Here is a 23297-nt window from a genome sequence, read left to right as displayed (position 1 = left end):
ATCCAGTGAGCTGTGGATGTGATCCACAACCCACCAAAATCAGTAGGTTCGTTTTCTTCCTCCACCCTCCCTTCCTCCCTTTTTTTCTGAAGGGATAGAGATCATGCCCTGCTTTCTTTGCTACTTTTTTTGGGGAAAAAGAGATGTGTAGCTTAGGAATCGGCCATGGGTCATGACGTGGCCCCTTCAACCACCGCCAACCCCCCCATGCACGGCCACGCACGGCAGAGGTAATCAATGCACACCTGGTAAAGCGGACTTCACAGATATTGCACATATACGGCTTCTCTCCCGTGTGGGTCCTCATGTGCCTGGGCAGCTTGCCGGCCCCCATGATGACTTTGTTACAGATGGGACATTGCTGGGACGCCTTGGGCTTTATCTTCCTCTCTTCTTCCAGGGGCCATGGGGGAAAAACTCCTCCAAACTGGGTAGCACTTAGGAAATTGAGATAAGTGCTATAGTCAGTCTCTGCCTTAATATGCCCTAAGGGAGCTGCTGGGGTGTTGGTAAACATGTCCTTGAAGAAGTCATTAGGGAAGGGAGGCGGAGGCAGGTCTTCCTTCTCCTCCTCTTCCTTGATCTTCCTCTTTTTGATCACCAGATCCAAGGGGCCATTGTCTACTTGTGGCTCCTCGAGCTGGGAGAAGGAGCTAAAATCGCCGTTCCACAGATGGGGGAAGAAGCTAGGGGCGAAAGGAGAGAGAGATGGCCTCCTTTCTGGGATGTTCGCCTTAGGGTACAAGTTTTCCCTTAGCAAGGACTCGATGGAGAAGTCTCGTATCACACCCAAGTGTCCAGAGGAGTTATTGGCTGGGTAGTGATTTGGAAAGTCTTTAGGTGCTTCTGTATATGCTTTTTCGGTAAGATCAGACTTAGAAGGGCTTTGGTGACAGCTTACTTCTTGGACATCAGTTAGGCTCTCCTGATTGACAAAATCTTCCACTTCTTCCTCCTCCTCCTCTTCCTCCTCATCTTCATCTTCATCTTCGTCATCATCTTCGTCCTCTTTGTCATCTTCCTCTTCCACGTCTCTGTCGGGCTCCATGATTTCAAGGCATACATTGATAATGCACTGGATCTCCAGCATCTTGGCAGCGCTGAGGATGTGCTTGACATTTGAGGTGGTGATGGTGAGGGTTGAGGTGTAGGCAAACTCGAGGATGGCAGAAAGTGCTTCAGGCTTGACAAAGTCAATCTCGTAAACATAGGGCTGGTCTGTTAAAGTGCCGGTAGTGAAGAGTTTTTTGAAGTACTTGCTGCAGGCAGCAAGGATGGACCGATGGGTTCGGTACTCCTGGTCCTGTACAATGAGGATGACATCGCAGAGGAGACCGTCATGCCGCTGCTCATTTAAACCACATAAGACTTCACTGCTGTGGTTTGGGAATGGGATCCCGATAAGATCTTCAGTGCCATTGGCCATATTCTCATTTAGTGCCCTAGGACAAAACACAGACAGTAGAGCATTAGCAGGGGATTCCCAATCAATAATGCCAAAATGACCCTGCCTTCTCTCGGTGTCCTCCTCTCCCTCGTCTCACTTGGACCTCTGTAATCACCTCCTGCTTGCACTGCCCCAGTGCATCTCCATGTCACCTTTAACTCCTTCCAGGTCCTCTGTGATTTAACCTCTGCTTCCCTCCACATCTCTTTGTCTCCTTCTTTGTCTCCATCCTTCTATTCTCGGTTCCCACCCTATTCACCTTTTCATAACCACCACAAGCTCCCTCTTCTCTTTCACATCCCTCCCCCAGGAACCTTGTGCAACAACTCCCTCCCCATCACGTTTCTTCCACATCCTCCCAAAGCCAACATCTTTCCAGGCACATGTTGGATTTGCCCTGCCAGGAGCGATGTGGGGAAAGGGTGATGCTGTATTGCTTCACGCTGCCAAGTGCCAGCACCTACGCTGCTTAAACAAGACGAACCAGGGAGCGCCCATCTCATCTATGCAATTGTTTTGGAGACTGGTACAACTGGACGTCCCAAATAGGGGGACTGCTGGTCACGGCTGTTTGCTGCAGCAGGAGAGCAGTCCTTATGGGGCAGCAGGTCTCCAGTTCTGTGTCCTCCTGCTACTTCATGCCTGTAATCTATCCCATGTCACCTTAGCATGTGGACAACCCGCATAGCGATGTCTTCCTGAGGGATCTGGGAATGGGGGAGGCAAGCAAGGAGTTGTGTGTCACAGTGTACCTAAACGCTCAGAGAAGGACAACCAGAGAGCAAGGGCCTGGCCAGAGGCAGAAGGCTGTCTGCTGTCTTCACCCATGAGCTGAGCTTGCTCTGTTCCCGATCCTGTTTGGACTTGTTAGCATGGTATCAAATGCCCTGTGCAGACACCTTCCCCTGCTAGAGCAGATCCAGCTTCAAAGGGAAATTCGGAAGCAAAAAGCCCGCACCCAAAAGGAAAACCTGATTTTTTTTGCCATTTTTTTCTCTGTAAGATGTTTCCTCTTTCACATGGCTCCAGCAGCCCTTCCACGTGAGAAATCCCAGGAAAGGAGATCGACTTCCTCCAGTAGGTGACGAATACATTAATCCCATCACACACAGAATACATCAAACAGCCAGAAGAACTTTGAATACACTAACCCTTTGGAAACCCCCAGGACACCAGACCTCCCAGAAACATGACCAGAGACAGCCACCAGAAAAAGCCCCTGATCAAAGGGATTCAGTACCCTCCCCCCACCAGGATGTAGGCAGGGACTTAAGGGGAAGCATCGAGTGGAAGCAAGTCTGCAAACAGGGCAGCAAGCGGATGCCCTCCTTGCCCACCATGCCTCCCCAGGTGCCTCTGCACAATAGATATAAGGCTCTAGAGGTGGAGGACCAGTCAGTGGACGATGTGGATGTCAATCCATCTACATCAGAGGAGCGGCCAAGACCAGAAAGACATACCCCCCATATTACTACAACCTCCACAAGGAAGAAAAGACGCATCGTAGTTGTAGGAGACTCCCTGCTGAGGGGAACAGAGGGTCCAATATGTCAGGCAGACCCTTCTCATAGGGAAGTCTGCTGCCTCCCAGAAGCCCGGGTTAGAGATATCACTAGGAAACTTCCTAGCCTGGTACAGCCCTCTGACTACTACCCATTACTGCTCTTCCACGTGGGAGGTGACAAAGTTGCAGTACGTGGCCCAAGGGTGATTAAAAGAGACTTCAGGGCCTTGGGATGGTTAGTGAGGGAATTGGGGGCACAGGTGATTTTTTTTCCTCCCTCCTCCCAGTTGTGGGCAGTGACATTGGAAGGAACAAGCGGACCCAGTCTATTAATACATGGCTCCGTGGCTGGTGTCAACGACACAATTTTGGGTTTTTTGACAATGGGGTGGCCTACACGGCACCAGGCTTGATGGCGTCAAATGGGAGCTACCTTTCTCAAAGGGGAAAGAGGGTCTTTGCCCAGGAGCTATGGGGCTCATTGACAGGGCTTTAAACTAGATGTGAAGGGGAGGGGAAACATATCATCAGGCTTGCTCTGCGGTAAGCCATGGAGGACACACAATGGTTAGAGGGATGGGGTGCTAGTATGGGCCCTCAACCTGTTGCCCAGGGGTGTGCTGGGGACACTGCACCACAGTCAAAGTCTTGTGGAGATGAGCTGGGGGCTCCCTGAGGAAGTAGGAGCCAACAAGGAAACTTCTGTGGAACACCTTAAGGGAAATAAGGGGTGTTCCACTAGGAAGGTGACATGGCCAACAGCCCAGATGAAGCGTCTCTACACAAATACACGCAGCATGGGCAACAAACAGGAGGAGTTGGAAGCTACCGTGCTGCTAGAAAGCTATGACCTGATTGCCATTACTGAAACCTGGTGGGATGAATCCCATGACTGGAGTGTGGCTATCGATGGCTACAAGCTATTCAGAAGGGACAGGTGGGGAAGGAGGGGCAGAGGTGTTGCCCTCTATATCAAGAAATGGATAGAGTGTGAAGAACTGTCCCTGAAGAATAGCCACGAGCAGGTCAAAAGCTTATGGGTAAGAATCAGAGACCGAGGCAACAAAGGGAACCTTGTGGTTGGTGTCTGCTACAGGCTGCCTGATCAAGGAGAGCCTACTGATGAAGCCTTCTTCCTCCAGCTACAGGAGGCTTCATGCTTGCAAGCTCTTGTCCTACTGGGGGACTTCAACCACCCCGACATCTGCTGGAAAAGTAGCACGGCAAGCTGTAGGCAATCCAGGAGACTCCTGGAGTGCATTGAGGATAACTTCTTAACCCAGGTAATAGACAGCCCTACCCGAGGGGATGCGATACTGGACCTGATGGTCACCAATGCAAGTGAGCTCATCAGTGACATCAAGATTGGAGGCAGCCTAGGCTGCAGTGATCAGTCATTGGTGGAGTTCACAGTCCTGAGGGATATGGGACAGGCGAGGAGTATAGTCAGGACCCTAAATTTTAAGAAAGCAAACTTCCAGCTCTTCAAGGAGTTAGTCAGTAGGACCCCCTGGGAAACGGTCCTCAGGGACAAGGGAGCAGAACAGCTGGCAGATCTTTAAGGATGCTTTCCATAAAGCACAAGAGCTCTCAGTCCCCAGATGTAGGAAATCAGGCAAAGGAAGGCAAGAGACCAGCATGGCTTAGTTGAGACATGCTGGTCAAACGAAAGAGCAAGAGGGAACTGCACAGGCAGTGGAAGCAGGGACGGGTAACCTGGGAAGAGTATAGGGATGTTGCCCGGTTTTGTAGGGATGGGGTCAGGAAGGCCAAGGCAGGCTGGAGCTGAACTTGGCAAGGGATGCAAGGAATAACAAGAAGGGCTTCTACAGGTATATCATCCAGAAAAGGAAAGTTAAAGAAAGCATACCTCCACTGATGAACAAGAATGGTGACCTAGTATCAAAAGACGAGGAGAAGGCTGAGGTACTCAACAACTTTTTTGCTTCAGTCTTCTCTGGCAACCGCTCTCCTCACCCCCCCCCAAGTCAATGGACAACATGTTGGGGACCAGGGGGGTAAAGCCCCTCCCACTGTAAGGGAAGATCAGGTTCGTGACCACCTGAGGAACCTGAACATATATAAGTCTATGGGACCTGATGAGATGCATCCCAGAGTCCTGAGGGAATTGGCTGATGTAGCTGCCAAGCCACTCTCCATGATATTTGAAAAGTCACGGCAGTCGGGTGAAGTCCCTGGTGACTGGAAGAAGGGAAACATTGCGCCCATCTTTAAAAAGGGTAGAAAGGAGGACCCTGGGAACTACTGACCTGTCAGCCTCACCTCTGTGCCTGGGAAGATCATGGAACAGATCCTCCTAGAAGCTATGCTAGAGCACATGGAGGACAGGGAGGTGATTTGAGACAGCCAGCATGGCTTTACCAAGGGCAAGTCCTGCCTGACCAACCTAGTGGCTTTCTACGAGGGAGTTACCACATCAGTGGACAAGGGAAAAGCAATGGATGTCATCTATCTGGACTTCTGTAAAGCCTTTGACACGGTCCCCCACAACATCCTTCTCTCTAAATTGGAGAGATAGGGATTTGATGGGTGGACTGTTCAGTAGATAAGGAACTGGTTGGATGGTCGTGCATCCAGAGGGTGGCGGTCCAACGGCTCAATGTCCAGATGGAGATCAGTGACAAGTGGTGTCCTCAGGGATCCGTACTGGGACCAGTGCTGTTCAATATTTTCATCAATGACATTGACAGCGAGATCGAGTGCACCCTCAGCAAGTTTGCAGATGACACCAAGCTGAGTGGTGCAGTTGACCCGCCAGAAGGACGGGATGCCATCCGGAGGGACCTGGACAAGCTGGAGAAGTGGGTCTGTGTGAACCTCATGAGGTTCAACAAGGCCAAGTGCAGGGTCCTACACCTGGGTCGGGGCAATCCTCGGTTTCAATACAGGCTGGGGGATGATGTGATCGGGAGCAGCCCTGCGGAAAAGGACTTGGGGGTACTGATGGATGAAAAGCTGGACGTGAGCCGACAATGTGCGCTCACAGCCCAGAAGGCCAACTGTATCCTGGGCTGCATCAAAAGAAGCATGGCCAGCAGGTCAAGGGAGGGGATTCTGCCCCTCTACTCTGCTCTGGTGAGACCTCACCTGGAGTACTGCATCCAGCTCTGGAGCCCTCAGCACAAGAAGGACATGGAGCTGTTGGAGCGGGTCCAGAGGAGGGCCACGAAAATGATCAGAGGGCTGGAGCACCTCTCCTACGAGGACAGGCTGAGAGAGTTGGGGTTGTTCAGCCTGGAGAAGAGAAGGCTGCGGGGAAACCTTATAGCAGCCTTCCAGTTCTTAAAGGGGGCCTATAGGAAAGACGGGGACAGACTTTTTAGCAAGGCCTGTTGTGACAGGACAAGGAGCAATGGTTTTAAACTAAGGGAGGGCAGATTTAGACTGGATTTAAGAAAGAAATTTTTTACAATGAGGGTGGTGAGGCACTGGAACAGGTTGCCCAGAGAGGTAGTGGAGGCCCCATCCCTGGAAACATTCAAGGTCAGGTTGGATGGGGCTCTGAGCAACCTGATCTAGTTGAAGATGTCCCTGCTCATTGCAGGGGGGGTTGGACTAGATGACCTGTAAAGGTCCCTTCCAATCCAAAGCATTCTGTGATTCTATGACACAGAGCACGTGTTCATGCAGTGTCACCTCTACGAACCCCGGCTTATGGCCCCATTGCAGGTTGACACTCAGTTCACAGCCGAGCAGTTGATCTCCAAGAGAGCCCAGGGTACACGTAAGTAAAACTGCAGCCCCACTCTGGCCCCTTTTGCAAGGCTGAGACCATCAGGCAGGTTCCCAGTCCCACCCTCTGCATCTCTGGCAGGTTCCCAATCCTACCCCGCGCCACCTCCGCATCTCTCCTGGGATCCATCGCCACGTCCTGGGTGTCCTTCCCTGTTCAGTTTCTGGCCGCGCTGACTCCAAACCTCCTTCCCACCAGCTGTGGGGACCTGGTCTCCCTCATGGTGAGGGGCTGGCTCCCACCCTACCACCTGCCTCCAGCCCTCGGGGATGGAAAGAGCCTGGTCTGATGGAGGTAGTCCAGGGAAATCCTTGCTTCACCTTGGTCGGCAAGCCAGTGACCCTTGGGGGAGGCTGGGGAGCCATAGAGGGGATGAGACTCTGCAGCAAACATTCCCGTGGGAAGAGGAACACCATCTCCCTTCTCCTCCCTCCGCAGGGTCAATCTCCAGCCGAGACCTTGCAGATATCTCCCCCACACCTAATCAGCGCTGCTGGACACTTGCCATATGGGAGCCAGCGAGTGAAGGCCTTGGGAAGATGGTGCAACCTAGATGGAGCACACCCCGGGGAAGGGTTACGGACCACCAGCCTGGTGGGAGCAAGGCGGGGATGGGGGACAAGCTGTCCCTGAGCTAGTGAAGCCTCACGGGGGGCTGGAGGGCAGCCCCCACCATGGGAAGTCCTCTCCAGCCACCTCCCCATGCCCAGAGATGGGGAGAGGAACCGGGAATTACACCCCTCCGAGCCCCCCTCGGCCCCAGCCACCGACATTTTCAGCCAAGGGACGACGCTCCAGTCCCTCATCCCCTGGTGTGCCCATTAGCTCCACGCTAATTATGTCTGTTGTCTGAAACAAATTGATTCATTACAGTGTGCTGTGCTTAACCATGTTAACTAGCTATGCTCCTCTACCAGCCCGACTGGCTCCGTATCAAATCTTCCTTGAAAATCGCTGATAAATGAAAGTAAATCCGATGTGTTCTTCAAGTGAAGTGTAAGATAATAAATAACCCCTGAGCAGGGGAGGAACAGACAACTTCCTTTTTAGGGCTTTGTATCCTTAATAATAAGCATGAGCAATTAAATTTCTATTGCTGTATTTATCTTCTAGTTGTTTATTTTTGTTTGGAAGGAGCATTAGTGTTAAAGGAGCTCCTTACGTGAAGGAATGTGTCTTCCTATGAATCTATTTTGATCTTTTATTGCCAGCTCACCCTAAGTGCAAAAGAGTAGAAATGGAGAATATTAGACTACCCTGACAATTGTTTTTACAGATGTTTTTTCCAGACACTAAGCTCCTTCCTCCCTAATTTGTGGATTATTCACTCGGCAGCAAGAAAGCAAGAAAAAATGGAATTAGGAGATCAGGGGCTATGTGATTATACACTAAAATGATCTACAGCTCCTTTTGGTGGAAATTGACTCCTTTTCCTTTCTCTTCCCCTCCTGGTCCTCTCTAGATGGGTTCTGTTAACTGAAGCGCTTAGGCAAGCCGATAACTTTACAGGATGCTGGCAAAATTGAAGGTGATTCATGTCATTTAAATGTGTGGGGGGGGAGAGGAAGAGAAACAGCCCATCATTTGCATACATTTGCATTTTTTAAACTCGCAGGGTGGTTTGACAGCTCCAGAGCTCAGCGAGCCTGAGAAATGACCTTATGGTTCCCATGCCCCTGGGGAGGTTGATTGCCATAGGCTGGAAGTGTGCTAAGGCTGATGTTTTCCTTCCTCCCCCTCCCTCCTCTCCTTCCTCCTGCACTCCCCCCTTCCCCTCCCCAAGCCAAGGGTGGGGTCCTCAAGAATAACAGGCATAAAAATAGCATCTGATGGTGACAAATATCACCAGTGCATGCACACACACATGCAAATGCTGAACGGACTACATGGAGTTAAACAGAAAAATCCCATTTTATAATAGAAAATTACAGCATTGTTAAAATAAACTGGGTTGGGGTGGGAGAAAGGGTGGAGAGCATCTAAAATAAACGTATTCTGCAGATGACGTCTTGAAAGATTGCATTTGTGGGCATACTTAAAACTCATTCATTACTTTCTTGCCATGAAAAGCCCCATTTATAAAAGAATGATCCTGGGAGATGCTATTTGGATACAGGACCACTTCCCACCAGCGCTGCCCGCGGGCGCGTGGTGAGCTCTGCCAGCCTGTTTAGGCACCTGAGGCTGCAACAAGAGAAAAGGGGGACTGGGGGGAGCTGAGCTTTGTCCTCTTTTTGGGTGAAAATCCTTCCTTTTTTGGGAAAGATGGTGCTTCGCTGGCTTGGGGCGGTGACCACCGCACCAGGTCGATGGAGATGTGCCGGCAGCAGTCTCAGCTGTGATGCCGGGGTCTAACCTCACTGCCTGCCTGCACGTGGGTGATACAACCCCGGTACAAGCCAGGGACTGCAGCGATATTACAAACCCTCTGCTATGCATACTCCCTGGGTGACCCAAAGTTCATTCAGGGCACTCTGCTGCTCAAAAGCCCCTTTTTATTTTTTGGTTGCTTTATTCTCACGTCTGCTTTTAACTTCAAGCCTCCTTCAGTATAATACAGCCTCTGAAAACCAATAATATAAAACTGAAATATCAGAGAGAGAGGCAAAATGCTCATTTAGCATTGTGACAAGTAAAAAATAGAAGTATACTCAATAGATTATAGAGATCTATCTATAGAAAATAGATAAACTAATATTGCATATATTCATTTGTATGAGTGGAAATGGAGGACTGCCACAGCTCAGAGGAGCCCTGGGAAAGATGTGCCAGCCCCGAGGTGGGACGGGATCCTGCCCCTGGGTCTCAGCATTGCTCAAAGCCAGGAGCAGGGCTCCTCATCAGCACTTCCCTCTCCCATCTCCTTCCTCATCTCTGGCAACAATGCCCTGCAAAGCTGGGCCCTTGGAGGAGATAAATGCTGCCAGAAGAGCCCAGGCTTGTGCAACACATGGCTCCTGGGTCAGGGCTGCGGCGGGGCTGGGGATGGCCCCTTCCCATCTGCTCCATCCATGGGGACAACGCTTCACAACCCGAGTCTTAGCTGGGAGATGGCAATTTTGGCCTTTAATTGTATGCTGGCATGTAGTATAATTACTATAACATGCAGCATTTTAATATTTTAACATTTTAATATTGGTCTGTTTTAATATTTTTATATTTTCCTATATTTATATTTTTACATATTTCTGTATCACTATATTAATATATTTATATTTGTATATTTGTATAGAGATTCTCAGAGCATTTTGTCTTAAAATGTGCATTGCTTGGCCTTCTCTTTGCTATGATTTTCCCCATGGGAAGGAGCTGGCTCCTGACCACATTTCTTTTTGGTGTGCAAAGCGCTGGGCTCTCCACGGGAGTGCCACCCCGAAGTCATGGGAGTGCCCCGGGGAAAGCTGGGGGGCACAGAGCGGCTCCCCCCATGTCATGCTCATCCTGCATTCAGCTGCATTCAGAGGAACGAGCCTGAGGCTCTGGCTGATCTCTGCCTGCTACCGGTGTCAAAATGACATTTTTCCAGGCAAAACAAATGGTGCCTCCAATTCTTCCCTTCACCCAGCCTGTGCACGGAGTGGGGTTTGGGGTGCAGGTCCAGGGGCAAGGCTTGGGGTTGAGCATCCCCCCATGGCTGGGTCCTGCCACCCCGACACAGCATCCCTCGCGCTCGGTCCCTGCAGGCACAAAACCCCAGGAGGGATTCCAGCTCTACATCCAAAGCATGAGGCCATCCAGCAAAGCAGTCCTGAGGTGGCTGGATGTGGATTCGGGGCACTGAGCATCCCCAGCTACCCCAGCCTGCTGCCCGTGGCAGGAGAGGGAGTCACAGAATCACAGAATGGTTTGGGTGGGAAGGGACCTTTGAAGGTCATCCAGTCCAACCCCCTGCCATGAGCAGGGACATCTCCAACTACATCAGGTTGCTCAGAGCCCCGTCCAACCTGGCCTTGAATGTTTCCAGGGATGGGGCAGCTACCACCTCTCTGGGCAACCTGGGCCAGTGTTTCACCACACTCAGCGTAAAACATCTCCTCCGTCTATCCAGTCTGAATCTCCCCTCCTTTAGTTTAAAACCATTACCCCTTGTCCTATCGCTACAGGCCCTGCTAAAAAGTCTGTCCCCATCTTTCTTCTAAGCCCCCTTTAAGTACTGAAAGGCCAGTATTGAATCAGCAGGTGGTCTCAACTGCTTTCCCCATCCTGATTTATTTTCTACCACCAACTCCTTCCCACTCCTTCCCTCTCCTTCCCAGGGCACTCAGCACCCCAAGGGACAGACGCTTCGGCTCTGCTGCTTTGCTACCTGCTCCTCTTTCCCAATCCCTGCTCCAGACTGCGGGAGCAGAGGCAGGACCCAGGGTGGGCTGGCTGTGCTCCCTCTGCATCTACCTGTGGTCCCGTGTATGTAGACCTGTCTGCTACACCCATCAGCCGATAAATATATGTGTTTTTTGGTTTTTTTTCCAGGTTTATTTGTGCCTCGTCGTAATGAGGCAATTAAGATGTGCATGTGAGATTACCCTAATCTGTCAAAATATTACAGCTGCTTTCTACGGGATACGCTGACCAGTGATTGATAGCTCCTGCTCCTTAGCCGTGTTGTTATTTTGGGAGTATGGGGATGCTGGGGCTCTGTTCCCACATCCGCCAATTGCTCCATGACCTTGAGCAAGTCCCTTGTGCAAGAGTCCCTGAGCAGAGCCACCCACGTTGACACCCCACCCAATGCCAGCCCCATGGGGATGACACCGTTGCCTTGGCCAAGCGCTTGACTCCGATTTGGAAGATGCCTCTTCTTTCCTACCAAGAAGGAGTTGGGATCCCTAAAAGCCTGTTTGAAAGGCAGGCAGAGAGGTGGGGTTTTTTTTTTCTTTTATTTAAAAAAAAGGAAGGTGTAAAACCCAAAAAAGGCAAATATTTCCTTAAGCACACCTTTCCTCTGAACATCTTGTCTCCAGAAGAACATGTTATTAAACCACCCACCCTAGTACCTAGCGTTTCTCCCCTCCGGCAGGAAGGTGGGGCAGAGAGTGCTCCTCGCCTTTCAATCACTTCCCTGCGAGATGCCTGAAACGATGAGGAAAACGTGGTGACACCAACCACTGCCTCCCTCACTAGGAAATCATTGCGTTTTCAAAGGAGATGAGCCATTTTGCAGACCCAAAGATGATGCTGTGGGAGGGAACCAGCTCGCTAGCAATAGCACCAGGGGTTTACTGCTAGCCTGGGCACCCACCCCAGCCTCTAATAACTGAGACCAGCCTTCCCCTTGGGACCAGTCTTGCTTGGGGAGTACAGGGTTGAGCCGGGAAAGGTGGGGGTGTTTGGTTTTTAAGTAGTATGTCATAAACTCATCCACCCAAAACTGAGGATCCCTCCTCAAAAAAATCATAGATTTTGCTTAGATCTGGACAAAGTGGGCAAGGGCAGAGATGCCTTGGCGAGGAAGGATGCAAAGAGGGTCACATTGGCCACGGAAGATGCTCATTTGCAACATGGATGGGGAGAAGGCCCCGTAGGTGGCTGCAGAGGTGGCATCACCCCACTTGGCTGCTGGCAAGGGAGTAGCTCCATAAATGGAGCAGGTCAGTTCAATTTAAGAAGATGCTCCATAGGATGCCAGTGCCAAGGCTGCCTATAGCATCCAGCCAGAGCCCCAGTGATGTTGACACAGATGGAGACCTCCCACTGACACTGGGAGGAGAGGGATGGCCAAGAAGCCCCAGGGGAACAGCCCAACCCTTTTTGGCCAGCCTCCACAGAGCCAAGGATGTGTGAAATGGCTCCTACCTGAAGGAAGAGCCCTGGAAGTCGAGCATGGTTTGGTCACATAATTGAAGTGGTTACGCTTCAGGGATTGAGATCACACGGGTGACCTTCAGCCTGGTATTGCTCCATTACCTACTGGACTTTGCAATATTAACACTAATTTCCGAACAAAATCCTTGGGCATACAAGGATTCATCCTTATCAACATCTGGCTGGCAGGTTGAGCCCATGTGAACCATATATATTTACACATACTATATAAAACTGACTTTTTTGGGCTGGAACTATTCGTTTCCTATAAGCAGGCCATCAGAAAGCCATCTTCACCTGAAGTTGCATCAGGGAATCTAAAATAAAAGGTGTTGGAGAACCACCTCCAGAGTGTCCAACGATTCCAACAACAACGTATTTAACCCCTTCTTCATTTTCATGAAAACCACTCTTCCCAGTTTCCAAAATTCATACAGATGTTTAGCCGGCCAAGAAGACCTGGGGCATGTCAATACAGGAGATCTGCTGTATTTCTCTGGTATGACATCACCTGGGAAGTACCACAAGGACTATTTGCTTAAGAAGATAAATAGTGATTACAGGTGCCACTCATTCAGTCACCAAGGTGTGGAAGCACAAGTGTCTCCTGTGCCCTTTGTGAATCCATCCTTGGGAATTTTTAAAGGCTAGTTATACATTGCAGCAAATATTATGCATCTCTCAACAAATCTATCCCTGCAGGTTAGCTCCAGCTACCGAGAGCCTGCACCGGGCACCTTGCACTTCAACTTGTTTATGTACAGATACAATCTGGTGAAATTGCAAATTATGAATCAAATCCTCCCCCAGGGAGCTGAACAGTTGGGTGCTACTGGTTGCAACGGGAATTTGCTGCTGCTCCATGACCACCAGGACCCAACCCCACTCCATGGGGTATTTAAGATAAGGCCATTTTTCCCAGCCTCAGCTCCTCTATGGGCTTGTTGCTCAAATTGGCCCCTCCATCGGCATGTGATGACGAACAGGTTGAGCTTCCCTCTGCTCTCCCTTGTCACTCATCATGGCAGGCACCACGTATCCAAAAAGTCCCAGCATCCCCTTAGATCTACCCCAAGGTCTCCCACCCTGGCCTGACCTGAACATAATTTTATAACAAGCTCCCAGACTCTGGTATGAAGTTTGGTGGATCAACACCTTGCCTCTGGGCAAGCCTGCAGGGACCTGCCACCCAGCAGCTCTGCACGCTGCAGGACTAATGCTCGGAAGATGCCATCACACCACCAGGACCAAGCCCCGCGGCTCTCCTGTTTCCCTGAAACCAGTTCTTGGGCCCCAGATAAATGCAAACAGGAGCTCTGGCAGGGCTAGAGTAGAGCTCAATGCCTCCTATAATTGAAGGGCCACATTTTCACTTTGTTTTCTTCTTTCTGGCTTCTTTAAATTACCCAGCACACTTCCCAATTTCAGAGTTTATATAAATCTCCAAAATCAGGAGCTCTGGGTCACTTCTGGGTGGCAGCTTGATTAAGTCTGCATGCCGCATGAAAAGTCCCATCTGATGTGCTGAGCAGGTTTTGGCAAAGGGGGATCCCAGTGATAAATGGTCAAATAAACATAAACAATTAGTGGAGCTACATCAAAGGCACAGCCTTGCTCCAGATGGCGTTTTGAGGGCTTCATCTACGCACAAAGCAGGGGCAAATTAATTAACCACAGTGTCTAGGCAGGTACTGCAGGAAGGGGCTTTATAGGGTGGTCACATCTGACACACCCAAGCAGCTCCTTGGAGGTCTGGAGCTTGAGGGGATGATGCTCTGGGCATCAGGTCCCTTCTGCTCCTCTCTGCTGTGGTTTCTGCAAGGCTGGAGGTGCTCAATACCCAGTTAGCTATGGGGCTTTTTCTTGGAAACCCTCGGAGGTCCCTCTCTACATGACTCTGCATGCTTGATGCTCTCCTGGCCACGCTCCAGTGTTTAGGGACTTTTAAATGTGGTGTCACTTGTACAGCAAATGATCCTGGCTGAATATCTCCCCTCCTTATGTATCTATATGCACACATATACATACGCATTATACATGTGTGTTTGTGTGTGTGTAGAAATCCCATGGGAGGGGGGATATGTCAAGTGAAACAGAAGAGTTTCCAATCATCCTTGTGCAACCATCCCACTCTCATGGAAACTCACACTTCAAGTGACGTGTCCCCCCTCCCATGCCGTGTTCTGCAAAAAAAAAAAAAAAAAAAGGAGGAAAAAAAGAGAGCGAGAGGAAAATCCCCACCAGAGATGCGCCCACACCAGAGCTGGCCTGGCTGAACATCCGGTTGCTGGTCCCTCCAGCATCTCTGACATGAGCTGGATGAGGGTCCACGAGGTACATGACATTGTTGGTGGCATTTCTGTCCATGTGTTTGCAGCCCCTCTCCTCCAACATAACCTTCCCCCTTGTGCAAGCTGCCCAGCCACTGCTATAGGGGGCTACATAGGAGATACATAAATATATATAGGATATATCCCTGCGGGTGCACAACATTACAACCCCATGAGCCCATTGGTGGAGGGTAACTCCTTCCAGCACAGCCTTAAAAATAGCAAAAAAAGTTATTTCCTCCCATTCTGAGCTCTCCTGGGAGAACAGGCAGGCCCCTTCGTTCCCTCTCGTTCTGCTTTTCTCCAGAGCCAGAAAAAGGAAAAGAAATTTTAAAAAGGCTCCTATTGAACAGCGCACACACACTGGGTGGGTTTGCTTCCTGACAAAAAAAACCAAACCACAGCGGAAAAATGTGCCCAGCTTAACCATGGAAAACTTGTTTGGTTGGCATCCCTCCAGAGTGGACAGGATTGCAAGGGACTTGGACATGGATCCGGGTAAGGCTGTCACCAGCTTGTGTGAAAACACAGCTCCAAAATAAAATAAAATAAATTTTTGGGTGCTCCAAAAAAGCAGGGGGCAAAGGATGGGGATCCAGCTCCCCCTTCTCTTCTCTCCCCTTGCCACCAGAGAGAAAGCCACCGAAGGAAGGACTTTGCGAGTAAAAATAAAAGGGTCAGAGCACTAGCACGTTAAATCAGAAGCAGATGTGTGCCTGCTCACCAGCCTGAGTCACCGCGCGGGGGGGGTTATCGCTATTTTGGTGCTAGGTGTGAGGTACAGAAAACAATGCAAGGAGAATGCGGTGCAGTGTTTGAGCAGGCTTAATATTGGCTTGGGTACAGGCAGGCTCCAGAAGTGATGGGATGGGAAGCTCAGCTCGGCGGCGGTGGCATTGGCAGTGGCCATGCTCCACCCTACTGCCTGGGCAGGGCTGCTCCTCTGGACCTTCCCGGGGCTCCCCCGCAGCATTGCTGGGCATCCCCAGTCATGTGCATCCCTGTTTGGAGGAGTTTCTTGCTGGTCCCCATCACGTCTCCCAGCATCGTCCCTCCAGGAGGAGCCCCCATCCCCACGTGTTGGCCAAGATATGCCCGCTGCTGGACCCACCATGTGGCCAAGGCATCTGCAGCCTTGCACCAAGGCAGTGGCAGGAGCCTCGTCCTACCTCTCACAAGGACAACCTCAGGAGCCAGCATGTCTCTAAAACCCAGCTTGCTTTGGGCCAAGCCCCATAACACAAGCTCAGCCTCACCTTTTGCCTCCCACCATGCCCTCCGCCGCTTACACGACATTGGCATTCATTAGGCTCGCAGTCCCATGAGTATTTACAAGAGCAGTACCTCAGATTGGTCTATTTTCCTCTGGCATAACTCAAAATATTATGTCCCTGCTTGGCTCTCGTGAGAGCCTTTGCAGCCTCATTCATTTTTAATTGCCATTTAAGTCCTGGAGCTCTAAGCACATGAGCTCCCCTGCTACGGCCGGGCCAGAATAGCTCCCACATGGACATAAAGTGGCTTTTGGAGAGACGTGTTCATGGAAGGTGCCTCTGCAGAGCATCTCGCCCTATGATGGTGATCCAGCCTGCAAAGACACGGCCCCTCCAGCACCACCCCATCATCTGTACCATGGGCAGAAGTCTAGCTCTGGGCTTGGACCGTGCTGCCGCAGTCAACCCCAACACAGGACAAAAATTCAAGTCCCTGCCTTCAGAGAGGGGACCCAATCCACCCAGTTTTTACCCATATGAGTGTCTCCTCAGAGTCACATACAGCCCCAGCTCCACCACAGAGGGGTGAATATTGCATCTCCTCATCCTTCGCTAATCCAAGGAGGAGCATCATGGATGCTCCATCCCTGGAAACATTCAAGGTCAGGTTGGACGGGGCTCTGAGCAACCTGATGTAGTTGGAGATGTCCCTGCTTATGGCAGGGGGGTTGGACTGGATGACCTTTAAAGGTCCCTTCCCACCCAAACCATTCCGTGATTCTATGATAATTTTTCTGCAAGCCAACACTCCTCTGAATCACACGTCCCCACCACGCTGAAAACCCAGTGAGGTGCATCACATCTCTAACCCTTGAGCTGAGTGTTTCTAGAGGAAATACTGCTGGGCTTCAGCAGAGGACACTCAGGGAAAGGGGGATGAGACTTTCATCCAGACTTCTTGTATGTAAACCAACCAACTAATGAGCTCTCTGAAGACCACAGGTAATATATGAGCATAACCTTACAGTGTGGCCCAAGCACCGAATATCCAGAGGCAACTCCCTGTCTTCAAGGGACGATTTAATCCAGCTCTCGAGGTTACAGAGCAATTTAACTGAAGATCAGGGGTCAGATTCAGACCTCATTTGTATCTCAACTCCTTCTGTGCGCAAAGCCCCTAGTTTCTCTGCCAACCCGCTAGAAAGCTAAACAGCAGCTGAGGCGTCAGCTCAGCCCTGATCCTGCAAAGCCTCACCCGCCTGAGCAATCTGTGCGATTTGGTGGGGCCCACCCATGCCCAGCTTGGTAAATATAGTCAAAGTTGGTGAGGATCAACAGAAAAAAAGCATCTGAACTCTCCCCAGGATATAACCTGGAAAAAGGAAAAGAAAAATATCTACTGCTTAGATGTTTCAGCTCAAACGCATGGAAAAAAAATTGAAAATCAATAGGATTAATTTTTCAACCAATGCTTCTGCAAGCAAGGAGGGGGTTTGCAGGATCAGGCCCCCGAGCAAGCCAAGTCCTACGTCCCAGCTGACTATGTGCGTACGCCAGCTCACAGTCTGATTCGATTTAAAACAGCTGAGTTGTAAATGAGGCTTATAATGGAATTGGCAAATGACCCTTCAATACAGCAGTGCAAACCGACAGCATTCAAAAATAACCGGGGCTCGAGTCAGGATTCAGCTCTTGGCTGGATGTGAGTGCAGGATCAGGGGTGCATCATGCTATCGGCTACGAAAACAGCCCAAGCAAGCAGGGAAAAAAACCCAGCCTCTCCCCTCTTAGGGATTTTAGAGGGGTGACCTTTCAAAAAGAAAAAAAAATAGGGAAAAGGAGGAGAAAATGCAGCCCTGCCATGTAAAGAGAGACAGTCTCACCTGTTTGTTTTGGCCTGTCCTGAACTCCAGGCAGTTTCCAACTGGAACCCAGAAATGCTGATGGTGTTTGGAGTCTGTCTGCATCTCTCCCATGATGTGAAGAGACATTCAGGATGATGGGCTGGGATTTTTTTTTTCCCTAACAACTGTATTTACTGTTACATTTTGAACTCTCCATGCTGTCATTACAATGTCAGATGAAATTACATGTGTGATAACCATAACATCAACGCATGCACAAGTTCACAAAGGCTTTACAAGGAAACATTTTCAAGGGAAGCTGCTCACATGTCCGGACTCAAAGGGGATGTCCAAAGGAGTCTTTGAATTCCAGGGTGCTGGCTACAGCCAGAACTTGGCCTTGCTGGAGCTGAACAGATGGATTTTACGCTTTTTTTGGGCTTTGCCGGGTAAAGCATGTTCTTATTTATCCTGGTGTAACTATGGATTGACTCCAGGAATTTAAGTGATGCTATTCTGGATTTGCACCAGTGCAAAGAGGACGAGGATGTTACAGTGGTCTGCAGGACAGTCTTGCAGATGGATCCGAATTGCACCGTCCTACAGTGAGCTTCTGTGCTGGTGCCACCATGAAGATGTTGGCATGGGATCTGCAGCTAGTCCCTGACTTACAGAAAGAGCTGCATGGGCACAAGAGCTAGAACAGGGACAGCTATACCATTACAAAAGCATTTTATATCACAGTGGCTGATTCCCATTCACACAAAGGACTACATATGCCCCTGTACAGCACTTGAAGACTGAGGACAGATGCTCTCTCCTGGTCCAAGATGTGCTAGAGGCATAAGAAAGAACCCCCAGCTCCTCATCCACTATCAGGCCAGAGGTAACTACTCCTCACAGCTCTGCCTTTGAGGTTGTTCTTACGAAAATCCCAATTTCTGCTGGGAAGAAGCAGCAACCAGGTTTCTTCCAACTGCTATGGACAGCTGGGTGAAGGGAACTTGGCTGGTGCTCCTGGAGGATGGTTCCAGCAGCACAGTGATAGAGGCAGGAACCTCCAGGAGAGAGGCATCATCTCCCATTGGCACAGCTGGATGCGTAAGGCAACATCTGTACAGCTCTGATTGCATCTGCTTAAGGGGGAACCGGTACAAGTATAACTAGGCCACTCTACTTAAAGTGCTACAACTTCTAGGCAAACCTATGGGATGTTACCGATCAACCTCGCGGTGCATTGCGACATATCCATACCTACGGAGGTTTTGGCTCTCAGGTCCTAGACAGAGAGTACCTTATGGAGCAGCTGCTTTGCTCTTGCCGTTTTACACAAAAAAAGAAATGCAGACATCTAACACAACAGCAACCCCCAGTATCTGTGTGTTGGAGAAGGGCATCGCACATGCATGGGGAACACATGGCTGCTTCTATGTATTCTTACCAAGATGCAGGTTTGATCCGCCTCCTGAGCAAAGGACTGGAGGATGCTCTGGGTGTGTGTGTTTGGGAAATGTCCTGAAGAGCACCAGCAGAAATGTGGAATCACTCACACTATTTCAGGACATACATACTTTTTGTCCTGGGTGGGAAAATATCAGCATTTTACCCCACTTTCCCCATCATTTCACTGTCTGTATTTTGCATCTCCTTTCACAGCACAGATATGTCAGTCTCTGATTAAATGTATTACAGTGAATTCTATCTAGTAGAGGAAAATTAATTAGTTAAGGGGCCACAATAAAAGCAGACATTTGGAAACATCTACCTCTCCATCCACCCACCTTGCCTTCCATCTCTGGCATTTCTAATCCACATTATGTTGTTTCATATATGCATCACCTTGCAGCATTTTAATTTCTTCTCCCCGTTTGTCCGTGAAAACACTCACCAAAAGGGAGCCTAAATGCTGTGTCTTGCATTTCACGTGTTTTTTTATATACATATATATATCCATTCAGCCCTTCCTAGAAATGGGCAGGAACCCAGCAGCTTGCCAACGCCGCACTTCAAAGCCACACACCAGCACTTGATGAAACACCAGTGCCGCAGCATGCCGGGGACTTTCCTTTTCCAAGTCGGTACTTCAAAATATTTATAAATGCACTTAAGCCCCATTTTGACCACTGCCTCTGTTTGCAAACCCTGCCCTGAGATTCATGTCAGGTCGAGGGGAGTTAGGCTTGCATTGTTGGCATACCTGAGGATAGGCACAGGGACTTGCTCCCTGCACACAGAACAAAGCCCTGAGTTATTGCAGCTCTTTGCCCTCCGCTGAGTGCAATTATGGTTAGAGAAAACCCTTGTTTATAGCAGAATCCTTCCAGTTGGGGAAAAAGAGATTTAATTATAAGGTAATGGTGCTGTGGGTGTGTGTGCGAGCGGAGCGCAGATGTGAGTGCGGGAGGCTACGAGCAGGGCTGCTCCCCTTGCCCAGGTGGATGCTGGTGGCTCCAGCCTTTGTGGATGGTGAAAGTGGGGATTTGAAGTCTCTCTCCACGGCTGTTGAAGGCTGAGCATTGAATTGGGTGCTTGCATAGGGGATGCAAAGCACGGAGCAGAAAAAGCCGTGAGGGATGGCTGCCTAGGAGCAACAGGAGATGGATGGCCAAAATGCCCACACCTTTCTCCTTTCCCTGAGTCATGGCCTCGGGGACAGGTGTGCTCAGGTAGGTCATGAGCTAGGTTTGGTTTCCACTCCCTCTTCCAAATGGTATTGCAGAGTCAGAGCTTAATGTGAGCTGCTGGCATTTTACACGCAGAGATGGGCTATAGGGCTTCCGAAGCCCAAGAGCTCGACCAGGCCTTATAAAAAGCACCTTACAGAGGAAAAGATACGATCCAGTTAAACATCCAGAGCTCCTCGATGCTGCATATACCAAGGTACATGCTCACGAAGTGCGTGCATCAGATAATATTTTTCTAGCCCTGTCTTTTCTTCCATTTATTTTAAGGAACAGAGTGCAGTTTCCTCTCCTGCATTTCTCATGTTTTGCTTAAAAATAAAATTTGAACCTCTATCAAACCAAACAGCTTCTTGCCCAAGGTGGTAAAAAAAAAAAAGCCTCTTCTATGCTAAACCCATAAGGAAAGGGGAATATAAGTCCCCCTGTGGCTGTATTGCCCCAGCACCATTTTGCAGTGGATCCTTTCTACCATCGCGCATGACTTCTTGGAAATATATAAAGCATCTAATAGAGCACGGTCTGATTTATACTTAGAGCAGGGCAACTTTAATGGCAGCAGGAGTGCGGGTGTAAATCTCCAGGCACACAAAAAGCAGCCACATAGCCCTGGTCCTCTGAATTCGCTCTGCTCTGAATGCCACTGCATAAGAATGAGGCTTTATGGTAAAAAAGAGGGACATGTCCTTCTGCCAGATAGGAGGGATTTCTAAGGGCGCAGCACTATAAATAATCATTCAAGTCATTTTGCACGTGCCTCATGTAACCCGTGATAAACCACAGAACAAGTATCGAGAAGACCACAAAGATGATCCGAGGGCTGGAGCACCTCTGCTGTGAGGACAGGCTGAGAGCTGGGGTTGTTCAGCCTGGAGAAGAGAAGGCTGCGGGGAGACCTTATTGCGGCCTTTCAGTACTTAAAGGGGATTATAAGAAAGATGGGGACAGACTTTTTAGCAGGGCCTGTAGCGACAGGACAAGGAGCAATGGTTTTAAACTAAAAGAAGGGAGATTCAGACTGGATATAAGGAAGAAATGTTTTATGATGAGGGTGATGAAACACTGGAGCAGGTTGCCCAGAGAGGTGGTAGATGCCCCATCCCTGGAAACATTCAAGGTCAGGTTGGATGGGTCTCTGAGCAACCTGATCTAGTTGAAGATGTCCCTGCTCATTGCAGGGGGGGTTGGACTAGATGACCTTTAAAGGACCCTTACAACCCAAACCATTCTGTGATTCTATGAAGAGCCAGTGGGTTGAATTCGAAGTGGAGGCTGTCGAGCACTCTCATTCATCACTGCTTTCCAAAAGGTGTAAGCCTTTCCCGCTCACATGCACAGCCAGAGACAGCACAGGTCCCCCTGGATGTACACACCCATCCTGCCATCCGACCCTACACACCAAGGAACTATGCACGCAAATGCATCCTCCTCCCCATGCCCTTTGCACGCGTAAGTCGTGGGGACAGTTGCTGTATGGCAGGGGACGATGCCACGCTCACTCCCATACCATGCAGACAACCCATCCCTAAGATCTCATACCCACCCGAAATCCAGACCAACACCAAATAAATACCAATATCCTTGGAGGCAAGCAGGGATGGATGGCAGTGAGGCACGTGGGTGCCTCCACAATCCAGTTTATTAATTTCTCATTATTGCCAACTCTTGCTGTTCAGACAGTGTTTGCCCTCTCCACAGAGCAGAAATCCACCTCTAGCAACCCTGCTGAAGTCCTAAATGACCTTCATCTCTCTTTGACCATTATCACGGGCAGGCTGCACCTCTGCTCTTTAAGTGCATTTGAGTTTGAAGGCATTGGAGAAAGCCCTGTGTGAGAATAAAGAGGAGGCTGCTTGTGAAAATGCACGCTGAAATGAGAAAATGAAATGAATGGCCAGTCCTAAAAGAGAAAACTCCTGCCATAAAGCAGATTTTGAGAAAAAAAAAGAAATGGTTGTGCACTGCCCTGCTTTGCTAAACAGGCAGATGGGACCTGTATTTCTCTTCTGAAACTTTAATGGGAAGAATATGATTCTGCTGCAAGCGTATTTTATATGCCTGGCGATTAAAGAGGAAAGGAAGGGCATAATTTATAGAATTGTGAAACACAGAGGATAGCTTTCTGGCTGCAATGTTTCTTTATTTTCCTGTTATTCCTTTTATTCTTCCTTTTGCTTCTAGGCTTGTGAAAGGTGATGGATGGGCAGCAGTGGAGACAGAAATCTTCCTTTTATATTCACAGGGCAGGTACTGCATCAGCAACCACAGCAGCTACACAAGCTGCACCTCCTCTGAACAAGAACAATCCTGAGACCAAAAAAAAGTGCTTCAGTGTATCCTCAGGCTTTCTACAGTGTTTTCCTGCTCCTACAGCCATCTCACCTCTCTGTCGTTAACGGGCTTCACGCTTTCAAACAGGAAGGCTGAGCCAAGTCTTGCTGTAGCCAGCAACACACAACATGGCCAAGCTCAGAGCCTGTCTGGTCCTCCAGACCCTGCATCTCCAGGGACAGCCTGCTCCCTACCATTTGAGCTCTGCCAAGACCCTGGCACTTCCCGTCCATGCCACCTCAATAGGAAGCAAGCACCACCTGTGTTTGGCTAGAAAGCCACCTTGTAGAAAAAGACCTGCTGGTCCTGGTGGCCAGCGAGGTGCCCAGGAGTCAGCAGCATGTCCTTGCAGTGAAGATGGCCAGACACACACTGAGTTGCATTAGCAAA

General features: G+C 49.7%; 1 protein-coding gene across 4 annotated transcripts in view; it reads right to left on the bottom strand.

Moving 5' to 3' along the window:
- Positions 1-23297, bottom strand: part of ZBTB7C (zinc finger and BTB domain containing 7C) — a 179644-nt gene that overhangs the window by 7571 nt on the left and 148776 nt on the right. For all 4 annotated transcript variants that reach the window (XM_072860225.1, XM_072860229.1, XM_072860227.1 and 1 more), the window contains one exon: positions 246-1442. In XM_072860225.1, the coding sequence (XP_072716326.1) occupies positions 246-1442 (1197 nt within the window). The remainder of the gene's footprint in view (positions 1-245; positions 1443-23297) is intronic.

Source organism: Ciconia boyciana, chromosome 4 (assembly GCF_034638445.1).
Source record: "Ciconia boyciana chromosome 4, ASM3463844v1, whole genome shotgun sequence".
NCBI classification, from domain to species: domain Eukaryota; kingdom Metazoa; phylum Chordata; class Aves; order Ciconiiformes; family Ciconiidae; genus Ciconia; species Ciconia boyciana.
The sequence above is the reverse complement of the archived record's forward strand: the minus strand, read 5'-3'. Positions and strand labels throughout refer to the sequence as shown.